At 37.4% G+C, this 14,647-nt stretch overlaps 1 protein-coding gene across 2 annotated transcripts in view; it reads left to right on the top strand.

The window, feature by feature from the left end:
* The first annotated feature begins 6 nt into the window (after positions 1-6).
* Positions 7-14,647, top strand: part of MED6 (mediator complex subunit 6) — a 20,151-nt gene continuing 5,510 nt past the window's right edge. For both annotated transcript variants that reach the window (XM_019632756.1, XM_019632754.1), the window contains exons 1-6: positions 7-157; positions 3,708-3,867; positions 5,382-5,473; positions 7,320-7,402; positions 7,710-7,818; positions 9,205-9,320. In XM_019632756.1, coding sequence (XP_019488301.1) covers positions 136-157; positions 3,708-3,867; positions 5,382-5,473; positions 7,320-7,402; positions 7,710-7,818; positions 9,205-9,320 — 582 coding nt within the window. In that variant the 5' untranslated portion in view covers positions 7-135. The remainder of the gene's footprint in view (positions 158-3,707; positions 3,868-5,381; positions 5,474-7,319; positions 7,403-7,709; positions 7,819-9,204; positions 9,321-14,647) is intronic.

Raw genomic sequence — 14,647 nt, 5'->3', positions numbered from 1 at the left:
GTCCTGGCCTCGCGGTCTCCGCTCCTCTCTGTCTTTCTCCTCAGGGTCCTTAGGTTCTGCAACCCGCTGCTTCCGTCGTCACGTTGTTACGTTTTCTCTGCGCCGGAAGGAGAACCTGCGAACGCTGTTGGAATTATGGCGGCGGTAGATATCCGAGGTAATCTGTGCTGTTAGCCTTTGTTTCCTGATTGTCTGAGGTCTGGTTTGGGGCTTTATAGCTCGCGGGGGCAGGGTGCAGGTTCTTTGGTGATGTCTCCCAAGTTCTTTTGAATGGTTTCTGTGGATGACCCAAGGCTTCAATCTGGCGAAAAGTTGCATAGCATAGTTTTCCCTTTTTCAAAAGAAGCTTCGAAATGAAGGGATTGGAAAAAGCTCTGGGTTTTGAGCCCTCAAATCTACAGTATTGTTTTATACATATGTTTATTTCTACAGCAAATATTGGGGCTGTTGTATCCAGGTGAAGGAAAGGCCTTTGGGCAGAGTGGTGCGTGGGTTAATGAACCAACCTGATTTGTGCGTGTCTTGGGGCTTGGCGTGGGAGCTGCCTAGTTTCTGACATCGCGCCCTGTCCGTCCCTGGGCATGAATCCCCAAGATTTTCTTCTGTAAGTTTTATTTTTGAGTCTTTAATACCTTCCATCGAACACCCAACAATTACTGAGGACAGAGGTCATTTCTTCTCCACAGCTGAACTGTAAAGGGGACTCATTTGTTGAGTCAAGTGAACAAATGTATGGGGAAGCATCTCCTTCATTGCTACTTGATCTCGGGTAGCATTAGGCCATACACTCTCTTCTCAGCACACCTACACACATCTGTTCCAATGAATTAAAAAAAAAAAAAAGCCTAGGACTTGTGCTCTGGGATTCCAAAGAGTGAAGGAAAGGGCGATTAAAAAATAGCCGAAACATGAGAACGTTGTTCTAAACAGACCAGGTTCCTCCAGGTTAGGAGGAGGTATCATGGAAGTTCCCAGGAAAAATTCATTGGAGTGAGAGAGCACCTGTGAATATCTTTATCTTTTACTGTTGTGGTGGCTCCCACACAACTTCCTATACTTATATGAAACTCTCAATGTAGATTTATTTCCATTGGTGATACTTTTTCTTAAAAGAAGGTGAATTTTTGTATCTAGGTGCAAGCTGAGATTCACCCCTCTTCAGCAGATTAAAGAAAAAGGACTTTCCTCAAAAGATGTTTAATTGTAATATGCTCCTAATCATATTTACATAGGGTTGTTTTGTTTGTATACTTTATTTTTATTTTTTTCTAAGATTTTATTGGGGAATTGGGGGAGGGGAACAGGATTGGGGAATCAGGGAAGGGGAACAGACAAGTTGCTGTCCTTTTGTTCTTCAGTCTAGTTGTGGAGGACGTCGCTTCACTGGCCCATGTTGGTATTGTGATCATTGCCCTCTTCCCGGTGAGGCATCCGCTCATTGGCCTCTGGACTGCCGGTCACAGCAGCTCACAAAAGCGCTCGCCAGCTGTGGGCCAGCCCCACTGCAGCCTATGCCAATGCTGGAGACTCATGGCAGCCCAGCTCCAGGTCGAGCTGTTGTTCACCATCTTAGCTGTAGGGGGCGCAGCGTCACTGGCCCTCATGTGGGATCTAAACCGGTGCCCTGCTGCTCAGAGTCGGCGTCCCAAACCAACTCCTAACCAACGCGTCACTTGGCAGGCCCTGTATACTTGATTTTTAAAGGGAAGTGTTTGAGATTCTTTTCTCTGTATTAACCAAAGTGGACTCTAGCGTGCTTATTACAAATATATTTTCATTTATAGTTACTTAAAATGTCCAGTGATCTTCAGCATTTCTGGATAATGTTTTTATGCGTGTGTTTTTCATTCTAAGTTAGAGTTTCAAGTACCTAATTTCATCATTTGCCGATTGTTAGAGAGCTGTATTTGGACTATGTGAACATACTCCCTTGCTACTGAATAAAAGGAACATTTAGTCCATCAGACTATTTTCACCTATTTCACTTTCATTATGTTTTACTTTTTACTTAGATTTGTTAGAGTCATTACAAAGGCCCAAAGGTGGGATGTGTCTGATGTAGTAGAGGAACAGCAAGGAGGTGGGTATGGCTGAAGCAAGTGAGAGAGGAGGCGGCAAGGAGAGGAGGTCTAGCGATAACTGGTGGCTTGGTCCTTATCTTCCTGTCACTGCCATTGCCTTCCACCAGGCCCTTATCAGCTCATGCCCATAACTACTGACTATCCATAATTGTTGGTAGGTAGGATCTGTACTTATACTTCTATTTATTTCTGCAGATTACTCTTCTCTGGGGAAATGATCTGTAATATAACAGTTTATTGTCCATAGCATGTTATGACACCAGATAGACATTGTTTCCACTATAAGTGAGAAACAAACCTAAAATTGTCCTACAAATGCTTTTATATAATCATTCCTAAGGAAATGGAGAAATGTGTAATGGATTTTCTTTAAACAAAACTAATAACTGGGTTGTAGTGTTCCAAGCTGAGAATAATGATTATCCTTAGTTGCTTTTCATTAGAAAATCTTTTTCTGAAAATGTTATTTCCTGGCCTGTTATATATTTGGATATGGCATGATCCATTTATAACAAACCATCTTAATGATTTGTACTGATTATTCGGTCATTAACGTACTTCATTTATTTGTTTCCCCTATTTTATAATGCGCACAGCACATTTTACCGTTCTAGAATTACTTTTTATTTAATTCATTCTGCTCACAACCGCTTGTCACCTTGGATTAGGGCCTGATTCCTTTAAAAATGCCGGAAGCAGTTACAGTATAGGAGAGGTTGAAGTTTTAATTCTTCCTTCAACCAGTATTATACAGGCTTTTTGATGTTCATGACTCACACCTTGTGGGATTTAGTAGTCAGTGGTATGGAAACATCATTGCATTCAGTAACCAATAAAAGCTCATTAATTAAAGGTATCTAGCTCTATTTACCATGTCTTAGTTTTGTTTCTGCATTTTGAAAAATTTAAGATTTAATTCTACTCTAAAATATGAACTTGTATGGCTGTAATTAAGGGCATTCTACTTCTCATTTGCCCCTTAACTTTTGCATCATTATTATCTCATTTATAATATTAGCTTCTTAATTTATTTCTGTGTCCCTAATTGGGAAGTCTCACACTGGTGGCTGTGGATGTGTTTTCTTTGGTATGCATGTTGTTTGAAAACTTTTGAATTAGTTGCCAACATATAAAAACTTAGTATTTCCAGTTTTTCAGAAGAACCCTCTGGAGTTCAAATCCACTTCTCCACCTAATCAAATTACTCTCCAAATATATAATATATATTTATGTTTTTCTACCTTTTATATGCATTCTCTCTGCTTAGAATTACTTTGCCCCTCTTTTTTCAGGGTGAATCTCTATTTATTCTTTAACATATAGTGCTAAAACCCACCTGCTTCTCAACCCCTTGAAAAATCACTAGTTCTCTTAGGTAAGGTGTTCTGCTCCCTCCATTGTGTCTCATGATACATTTATTCATACCTCTAGTAGTACTTAATTATGTTGAATTGTCATTGCTTTCTTGTATACTTACCTCTTCTGTTAGATTATGAGAGCATGTAGGTTAGGATCCATGTTATCCTTCTATTCATAGTGCCTACAACATTAGATGCATAATAAATGTTTGTTGGATTGGATTTTTTTCTCTTTTCTCATCTTTACCGTTTTGTTTCTTTCCTACAGATAATCTGCTGGGAATCTCTTGGGTTGACAGTTCCTGGATCCCTATTTTGAACAGTGGAAGTGTCCTGGATTACTTTTCAGAAAGAAGTAATCCTTTTTATGACAGGACATGTAATAATGAAGTGGTCAAAATGCAGAGGCTAACATTAGAACACTTAAAGTAAGTTATTATAAGACGGTAGTATCTCTACCAACTAGAGATTCTGCAGTGAACAGTTCTTTCAAGTTGTGGATTGTGAAGTACAGAGAGTTTGGGAAGCACTGGAGTTTTGTTTGGGTTTGTAACAAATTTGACATGCAAAGGAATTATTAGTAGTCACTTGTTACCTAGGAAGTCTTTTCTGTATAACTTCATATATCACTATCCAATTAAAATACAGCAGTGGGGTTTAGATGTAGATCTGATGAATGATTTTAGCAATGCAACTGTTATCCTCAACCAGAGAACTATATTTATTGTCTCCTCTACATCTAACTTAATGTCTTAAACCATAGTCTGGTTTATAGTAGATTTTTCTTCATATGACAAATAAAAAAATAAAATTTTAGCCAAACAGATGCAAAGCAAGCCTCTTAGGATGCTAAATAATTAAGAATTTATTACTGTTACAAAAGTTTCTGAAACAGCTGTATGATAAAATTTTTTATCTGTCAACTAAACATCAGGGTGAATTCATGAACTTAAATTTTTATGGTATTTTAAATAACTTTTATTATGAGACAAATGTAACTATTAAGACAATTTATTGTTGCTTTTAAACAATCTGTCAGATCAAAAATGTGTTGGGCCAAGGATAAGATTTTTGTTTTCTAGTTCAGTAGAGTGTATTTGACATATATGGTGAAGGCATATATAATCTTCATGTATTTTTTTTTTTATTTTTTAAGATTTTATTGGGGAATTGAGGGAGGGAAACAGCGCTGGGGAATCGGTGAAGGGGAACAGACAAGTTGCTGTCATTTTGTTCTTCAGTCTAGTTGTGGAGGATGTTGCTTCACTGGCCCAAGTTGGCACCATCATTGCACTCTTCCTGGGCGAGGCAGATCAGTCGCCAGCTTCTGGACGGCTGCTCACTGCGGCTGCTGGCCACTCACGCTGGCTGCTGGCTACACACGGTAGCCCACGGCAACCCACTGCCACAGGGTCTGCAGCCTACGCCGTCGCCGGTGACTCACGGCAGCCCAGCTCCAGGTTGAGCTGTTGTTCAGCATCTTAGCTGTGGAGGGCAGTGTCACTGGCCCTCATATGTGGGATCCGAACCGGGGCTCTCTGGCATCCCAAGCAGTTCTTAACCAACGCGCCCCTCGGCTGGCCCCTCTTCATGTATATTTTTATCTTTTATGTATATGTATAGATTGCTTTAGTCAGGAAGCTTCATGATATCTTGGTTGCCTTTTTTGAAACATACTTTCCAGTGTACTTTCATGACTGAAAATACTCAGGTTTAATTTCATGAATTTTGTAAAGAAATTGTGTTGTTTAAAAACCAAATCTTACTTTATTTGTAATCCACCTACCTGGTAAAATAGTTTTATTAAACAGCCAGTTTTTAATATCAAACACTGGCAGTTTTACTCCTATTTACAATGTTGCTATACTTTTATATAATAATACGGATGTTCAACAGAATTATAGGACATTCATAGATCTCTGGATGTCTGTTCTGTTTTCAGTCAGATGGTTGGAGTGGAATACATCCTTTTACATGCTCAAGAGCCCATTCTTTTTATCATTCGGAAACAACAACGACAGTCCCCTACCCAAGGTAAAATGTATAAACTTCAGGTATTATTTTCTTCTTAAAATACAATGATTTATTTACTTTCTGAGCTGTATGTTCTCTTCTTCCTCCTCCTCCACATCCCCCGCCTCCTTCACCTCCTCCACCACCACCTTCTCCTTCCCCTTCTCTTCCTCTTCTTCCTCCTCCTCCACCTCCTTTTGGATTGGTTTCTGTTTTGGGGATCCCCAAGGCTACATACATGTTCAGTGCTTTATTAGGATGACTGGGCAGACTCAGCATATAGTCAGTCATGTCTAAGATTTGTTATGGCAACACTGTAAGAATACACAGCCAGATCAGTAAAGGAAAAAGTCGTTTCAGGTGGGCTCTGGAGGAATACATGTGAAAGCTTCCGATAATTCTCCATCCTGCGAGGGGACACACCAAGTACACCCTCCAACAGTGAAATTCAGCCCCATGTGGGTAATAGGTCTGTTCAGAGAAGTCTATTTGAGACTCTTGAGTCCAGAATTTTTGTTGAGGGCTAGTTATGTAGGCGTCCTCTGCTTGCTAAAATTCCAGACTCTTGGAAGGAAATCAGGTTTCCACTATAATCATTATTTGTATAAATTGTCTAGGCAGGCTGGTACAGCAGGCATAGCTTCATCACTTAGGAAACATTTCAAAGCCAAGTTCCACAAGTCACATACTTGGACACCAGGGGTCTTCCAACATGCCCTAGGACAACTCTGCAAGTTCTACTAGAACAACTTGCTATATTGCAACCACCTCTTCCTGTGAATGCAGTCGTTGGAATTCCAGCTGAACCTCGAGTATCCCAAGTAACCTTTCTTGTCAACTCTGTCCACTGAGTCTAATTCTGTTACAAAATACATGGTAGATGCAGTTGTACCAAATTCATAGAGGGTTGAAAGTTCTCATTGATACATTCAACCAAAACTTTTACCTGGGTTATATTACCAAACAAAAACTTATTTAGAAACCACACTAAAGAGTATAGTATTTAGATTTGATTTTCAATCAAAGAGTTAGTCGCCTATTTCCAGAGATGATCAGCTACATCTCCTAATTAGATAGATGCCCTCATCAAGACAGTTAGGAACAACCTTCACCCTGGTATTGATTCTAGAGAATGACTTGTTAATGAAGTTGTGGTTCCAGAGTCAAGAATTTAAATTTAGTTTCAAAATCCAAGATCTAGAGTCTCAGCCCAGAGAAAAAGAGAACTTCAGAACAAAGGCAAGACCAGGGACAAGATTTCCATGATGAGAGGGCTCAAGGTATAAAAACTACACAGGATGGCACCAGCCTCACTAGCAGCTATTTTGTTCCTCAGAACCCAGGACTGGGGCACAGAGGCAAGTTCAGCACATTTAATATCTTCACCCTGTGCCCTGAATCTCTTGCTGTAAGGCCTTACTCCCCAAAGTGTGGTTGACTGATGGCAGCATTGTATCACATGGGAACTTGTTAGAAATGCACCATCCTTATAAGTAAGAATCTGATTTTAACAAGATACTCAGGTGATTCAGATACACATTAAAGTTTGAGAATCATTGCTCAAGGGCAAGAATTGGCCAACGTTTTCTGTGAAGGTTCAGAGGGTAAATATTTTAGGCTTTGTGGGCCTCCTTGTCTCTGTGACAAATATAATTGTGCCATAGCAGCCTTAGATAATAACGAAAATGAATGGGTATAGCTTTTTTCCAATATAACTTTATTTGCAGAAACAAGAAATGCCAGACCCTGCCTTAAGCTTTAATATGGGAGAATGTCAAATTTTAGTTGTTCTTTTAATGGAAATCTATTTAATAGTTTATGTACATAGCTATATTCATAAACTTTTTTTACCCCCACACTGCTTTAGTTATTCCACTGGCTGATTACTATATTATTGCTGGAGTGATCTATCAGGCACCAGACTTGGGATCAGTTATAAATTCTAGAGTGGTGAGTGTCTTCGCATTCTTTAAATACTAAAGAAAACTTTTAATTGAGCTACTTGCTTCCAAGAATCAAACAGGAGCTCCTCTCCCTTGTGTAAGTGATATAAAGCTTTGAGTATTAGAATATTTTGAGCATTGGTTACTGTGGGCCAACTTTATGTTAAAAGTATAAACCACAGCCCCAGCTATATAGAGAATCACGTTCTAAAAAACAGGAAATTACTGTCTTTGCAATTGTAATATTTTTATATTTACTTTGGAAATTTTGGTTAATCTAATGAATAGTTCAGAATTCATTTTCTTTTTTCAAGCTTACTGCAGTACACGGCATTCAGTCAGCTTTTGATGAAGCTATGTCATACTGTCGATATCATCCTTCCAAAGGGTATTGGTGGCACTTCAAAGACCATGAAGAGCAAGGTAGGTAGAGACACCTAGACCCTCCTGAAGTACTTTTTAATGCTCTAAAAATGAAGCTGTTTTCCTAAGGAAGATAGCTATTGATTTGTAAGTGTGTTTTACTTCTTAGGAAGATTCTTCATAGGATGACGAAGTTGTCATAGCTACGATTCATATATCTAGATGTGATGATAGCTTTCCTATAAGAACAGATATAAAATTTAATTTGTTAGGGTAAGTGGTAATCTTTGATAAATGGATTCAAGGTTTTACATATTTGGAGCATACAGAGAAAATCAGTGATGAGGAATGAGTAACAATATTTCTTGCTTACCTAACTTGAATCATCTTGAAGTTTGGAACCTGAATCCCTCCAGTCTTAAAAGTAGTGGAGATGCTCTTAGAGCCTTATCTCCAGATGACCAGTCTATTTTCTGATCTTTCCATGTTATCAGTTGTTGTGGCACCAGGTTCCCTAGTTTCTTTCTTTTTTTTTTTTTTGGTTCCCTAGTTTCCATAGCTGCTAATCTGCTATTTGTTTTATGCTGTATTATATCAATAAGAGTACTTCTAGAAATGTGTTTATAAAGGTAAACCTGTAGTCTGTTGTTCCTTCTCTGAGAACTAGCAACTCAGGATAAATTATTGATGGAAAAGTAGCCTTTAAATAGAATTCAGACCTGTGGGATGAATGGTCCGTCAGATACAGTTGTATTTATTCTTCATAGTGGTGCAGGCTTCAACATTGGGCGTAGGAAAGTTTTTATCAGTTAAATACTGAAAGCTCTTTGCGTCTACCCTAAAATGTTTGGAGTAAAACTTACCTGAAACCCTTCATTTAGAGGCAGTCCCCCAATATCTCCCCTCCCAGGGAAAATTCCAACATGTCATTAATTTCAGAATTTCTCTTGTAAGTTCTTTTTTTATCTTGATGATCTGATCTGTTGTTTGGTTTGTCCTGTTCTTCGGTGAATTATATATAGTCTTCATAATTGAGTATGGTAACTTGGTAAAAGTTGCATTTTCCATTTGCACCTATTAGGTTTTATGGGAAAAGACCATTTAATATACTTAAAATATACAAAAGATAATCTGGATTGTGATTTCAGTAATTATGGAAAACTCTAGCCTTAGAATTCTATTGTCTATTATGCTTATATATGCAAACTAAAGTGTCTTTAAAAGACATATTAGCTTTTTAAATGTTAGAATGTTAACTTCATTTAAGAGGGAGCATTAGAACACTCTGTGTATATGCTGTGTTTGATTTATTTGGGAGATTATCTATCTTTGAACTAGCAGCCATTAAAAATAATGAAGTTTGAGTCTATCATGCTGAACAAAGATTTGTAAAATATGAAACACCAAACTAGGCAGTGTTTTGATTGGGACTTCATATTTTAATAGATAAAGTCAAACCTAAAACCAAAAGGAAAGAAGAACCAAGCTCTATTTTCCAGAGGCAGCGTGTGGATGCTTTACTCCTAGACCTCAGACAAAAATTTCCACCCAAATATGTGCAGGTAATGAGAACATATGTGATAATTTTGATTTGACACTTTTTCCTGGCACTTTTTTTTTGAATTGAGAAGTATTTTAGATGTGACCTAAAATATTGATTTTCATCATTAATTAAAAAATGATCTCTGACTCAAAGGAGAGGTTTACAAAGACGTAATGGAGGAAGTGGGTAAAGGGACTAGAACTCACACTGTTCTGTGCTCTTTAGTTTAAATCCTCATTGAGTTTTCACAAACTATGAGAACTGCATGTAGACAATATTCTCATTCAAAAAGTTGCTTGCTGAAAGGGTCATCGATGGTACAAAACTAGAATCTGAAACTTATGCTGTTTTTACTCTATGTGCTCCCTCCCAGCCTGATGTAATGAATGTCTAGGTTCTTAAACAACAGAATAGTTAAAACTTTTATAATAAAAGAATAGAACTTTGAGGGAAACGGTTTGGCATGATAAGTGGAGGAGTAATAATAAGAGTTATATCATATTAGTGTTTAAGTTATATGAATAGCAAATTCACCTGCCATTGTACTAAATGAGCTTTTGAAGTGAAGTAGGTATGAGATGGAATATGTGAACATGTTATTCTCATGGTTAGCCTTAGTTCTTATGGACCCTTACAGGACACAGTTGGAATTCAGGACAGGAAAGCCAGTTTAGAGAAATCTCATGATTGCACTTGAAGTGAAACAGTATCTGATGAATAAATGAATTACAGCTGTGTATAGAGTGATGAGTAACCACTGTAGAGTGTAAGAGGTAAGTGTGGTTGACCATTCGTTCAGTGAGTACAGATTATATGCAAGGGAGCCTAGGGGAAGAACAACTAGACCTGCAAAGGATAGTAGCCATTAGGCACATATAACTAATGAGCATTTGAAACACAGATAGTCCAAACTGAGTTGTGACATAAGTATAAAAAACACTGGATTCAAAGAGTTAGTACAGGGGAAAAAAAATTTTTTTTAAAATATTGATTATATGTTAAAATGATAATATTTCAGCTATATTTGGTTAAAAATATAAAATTCATCTGTTTTTTTGTGAGGATGTGACTACTAGAAAATTTAAAATTACATTTATAACTTGCATTTGTGGCTCTCATATTTCTTCTGGACAGTGCTGACCTAGAAAATGGGAGTAGAACATGCAAAACCAGAAACATGAAAGAGTGCTAATGAACATATACTCAGTAAACAAAAAGTCCTTAGTTTGTTTTTATTTCCTAGTTCTTTGAGGTGTGCATTGTTTGAGAATTTTCTTCCTTTTTAATATGGGCATTTATTGCTATCAATTTCCCTCTTAATACTGCTTTTGCTGCATCCCATAAGTTTTGGTATGTTGTGTTTTCATTTTCATTTTTCTCCAGATAATTTCTGATTTCCATTTTGATTTCTTCTTTGACCCATTTGTTGTTCAGGAGTGTGTTAATTTCCACATGAGTTAGCAGAAGGAAAGATTAGAGCAAAAATAAATGAAATAGAGACTAGAAAAACAATAGAAAAAAATTAATGAAATAAAGAGTTGGTGTTCTTTAAAAGATGAACAAAATTGACAGACCTTTAGCTAGATTAACAAAGAGAGAAGACTCAAAAAAATAAAATTAGATATGAAAGAGGAGACATTACAACTGATGCCACAGAAACAGCAGGATCATAAGAGATGAGACTACTGGAAATAATAATATGCCAACAAAGTGAATAACCTATAAGAAATACTTGGAAACATGCAACCTACCAAGACTGAGTCACGAAGAACCAGAAAATCAGAACAGATTAGAAACGAATAAGGAGATTACATCAGTAATCACAAACCTCCCAACAAATAAAAGTCTAGGACCAGATGGCTTCACAGGTGAATTCTACCAAAGGTTTAAAGAGAATTAACACCAATTCTCAAACTTTTCCAAAAAAAACTGAAGGGGAAGGAACACTTCCAGATTCATTTTATGAGGCCAGCAATACTCTGGCACCAAGGACAAAGACACTACAAGAAAACTACAGTCCAGTATCCCAGATGAATTCAGATGTAAAAATCCTTAGCAAAATACTAGCAAACCAAACCCAACAGAACATGAAGAGGATCATACACCAAGATGAATTAGGATTCATCTCTCAGATGCTAGGATGGTTCAGTATACTAAAATAAATCAATGTGATAAACCACATTGTAAGAACAAAGGATAAAAATCACATGATCATCTCAAAGACGCAGAAAAAGCATTTGACAAAATCCAACACCCTCTTATGATAAAAATCCTCAACAAACTAGGTATTAAAGGGATGTACCTCTACATAATAAATAAAGTCCATATGTGGCAAACCCACTGTTAACATACTCAGTGGTGGGTCGGCTGAGTGGCGCGTTGGTTAGGAGTTGGCTTGGGACGCCAGCTCTGAGCAGCAGGGCCGTGGTTTGGATCCCACATATGGGGGCCAGTGACGCTGCGCCCTCTACAGCTAAGATGGTGAACAACAGCTCGACCTGGAGCTGGGCTGCTGTGAGTCGCAGTATGCAGTGGGGCTGGCCGGTAGCTGACTTGCGCTTTCGTGTGTCCAATGGCCGGTGAGCAACTGCCTCACCCGGGAAGAGCGCAATGATAATACCAACATGGGCCAGTGAAGTGACGTCCTCCACAACTAGACTGAAGAACAAAAGGACAGCAACTTGTCTGTTCCCTTTCCCCGATTCCTCAATGCTGTTCCCCTCCCCCAATTCCCCAATAAAATCTTAAAAAAACAAAACAAAACATATTTAGTGGTGAAAAACAAAGCTTTTCCTCTAAGATCAGGAAAACGACAAGGATACTCACTCCTCATACTTCTTTCCAACATAGTACTAGGAGTCCTAGCCAGAGAAATTAGGCAAGAAACAGAAATAAAAGCCATCCAAATAGGAAAAGAAGTAAAATTGTCTCTGTAGATGACATGATCTTATACACAGTAAACCCTAAAGACTCCACTGAAAAAAACTTAGAATTAATCAACGAATTCAGTAATGTTGGAGGATACAAAATCAACACTCAAAAATTGGTTGCATTTCTATACACTAACAATGAATTGTCTGAAAAGCATCTAAAAAAATTAGGGATAAACTTTGTTTCCAGCTTTATTGAGGTATAATTGGCATGTAACATTGTGTAAGTTTAAGGTATACAATGTGTTGATTTGATACACTTATTGCAAAATGATTGATACCAATAGCATTAGCTAACACCTCCCTTATGTCACATAATTACCATTTCTTTTTTGAGATTAGATCATTTAAGATTTACTCTCAGCAACTTTCAAGGATGTAAGACAATATTATTAACTATAATCACCATGTTGTACATTAGCTCCCCAGAACTTAATTCATTTTGTAACTGGAAATTTGTATCCTTTGAACATCTCTCCATGGTTGTTCCTTCCACCCACTCAGCCACTGTTCACTCTCTGTTTATATGAGTTTGGTCTTTCTAGAGTTCACATATAAGTGATATAGTATTTGCCTTTCTCTGTCTGACTTATTTCACTTAGCATAAGGCCTTCAAGGTTAATTTTTTTTTTGCAAATGACAGAATTTTCTTCATTCTCAAGGCTGAATAATATTTCATTGTGTGTGTGTGTGTGTGTGTGTATATATATATATATATATATATATATATATATATATATATGAGTGTGTGTGTGTGTGTATCACATTTTTATCCATTCATCTGTTGATGGACAAGTAGATTGTTTTTATGTCTTGGCTATTGTGAATAATGCTGTAATAAAGATGGGAATGCACATATCTCTTTGAGAGTCTGTCTTCATTTCCTTTGGCTCTAAACCCAGAAGTGAGATTGCTGGATTATCTGGTAGTTCAATTTTTAAATATTTTTGGGAACCTCCATATTGTTTTCCATAGTGGTTGTACCAATTTAAAGTGAGGTAATAACTCATTTGTATTTGCATTTGATTTACATTTTCCTGATGATTAGTGATGTTGAGCACCTTTTCATGTACCTGTTGCCTATTTGTATGTCTTCTTTGGAAAAATGTTTATTCAGCTTCCCTGCCCATTTTATAACTGCATTGTTTGTTTTTTTGCTGTTGAGTGGTATGAGGTTGTTTTTTTTAATATATATTTTGGATGTGTTTAACCCCTTGTCAGATACATGATTTGCAAATATTTTCTCCCATTCTATAGGTTGCCTTTTCATTGTATTGATGGTTTCCTTTGCTCTACAGAAGCTTTTGGGTTCAGTGTAGTCCCACTACTTTTACTTTTGCTTTTGATGCAATTGCTTTTGGTGTCAAATTCAAGAAATCATCCCCAAGACTGATGTTAAGGAGCTACCACCTATGTTTTCTGGTTTCAGGTTTTATGTTTAAGACATTAATTTATTTTGAATTGATTTTTGTGTATGGTGTAAGATAGCGGTCCAGTTTCAGTTTTGCATGTGGTTGTCCAGTTTTCACATCACCATCTTGAAGAGACTGTCCTTTCCTCATTGTATATTCTTGGCCCTTTTGTCGTAAATTAATTGACCATAAATGCATAGGTTTATTTTGGGGTTCTCTGTTCTGTTCCACTGATGTATATGTCTGCTTTTATGCCAATACCATGCTATTTTTTTTACTATAGCTTTGTATATAGTTTGAAATCTGAGATATCGCATGTCCATGTTTATTGCAACATTAATTACAATAGCCAAGGTGTGGAAATGACCCAAATGTACATTAAGAGATGACTGGAGAGAGAAACCAGTATATACATACAGTCACTATTATTCAGCCTTATAAAAGAAAGAAATTGTACCATTTGCAGCATCATGGATGGACCTGGAATATATTAGGCTAACTGAAATAAGTCAGTCACAGTGGGATGAATACTGCATGATCCCACTTACATGAAGTATCTACAGTAATCAAACTTGTAGATGTAGAAAATATTATAGTGGTGGCCAGAGGATGAAGGGAGGTGGGAAACAGGGCGTTATTAAATGGATATAAAGTTACAGCCATACAAGATGCATATGTTCCGGAGATGAGCTGTACAACGCGGTGCCTGTAGTTAACAATATGGTGTTGTACTTAAAAACTTGGTAAGAAGGTAGCTCTCCTGTTGAGTGTTCTTAGCATACAAAAAAAACAAAAACCAAGGGAACATAAGGAATCTTTTGGAGGCGATTCCTGTATGAGAGCTGACATTTAAGTTCGCGAACTTGCCACTGTGCGCTTACATTGGCAGCACTGTACAAACAGCTTCGTAAGGTTTTATAACCTTGATATATCAGTGTCTCACAACTGTGTTTGTGTCGACATTTGGCAGTGTCTTACTACTTAGCATTCTTTTTTTTTTTTTT

Source organism: Hipposideros armiger, unplaced genomic scaffold (assembly GCF_001890085.2).
Source record: "Hipposideros armiger isolate ML-2016 unplaced genomic scaffold, ASM189008v1 scaffold_1169, whole genome shotgun sequence".
Taxonomy (NCBI): Eukaryota; Metazoa; Chordata; class Mammalia; order Chiroptera; family Hipposideridae; genus Hipposideros; species Hipposideros armiger.
Note: the sequence above shows the minus strand (reverse complement) of the source record. Positions and strands in the feature narration are given on the sequence as shown.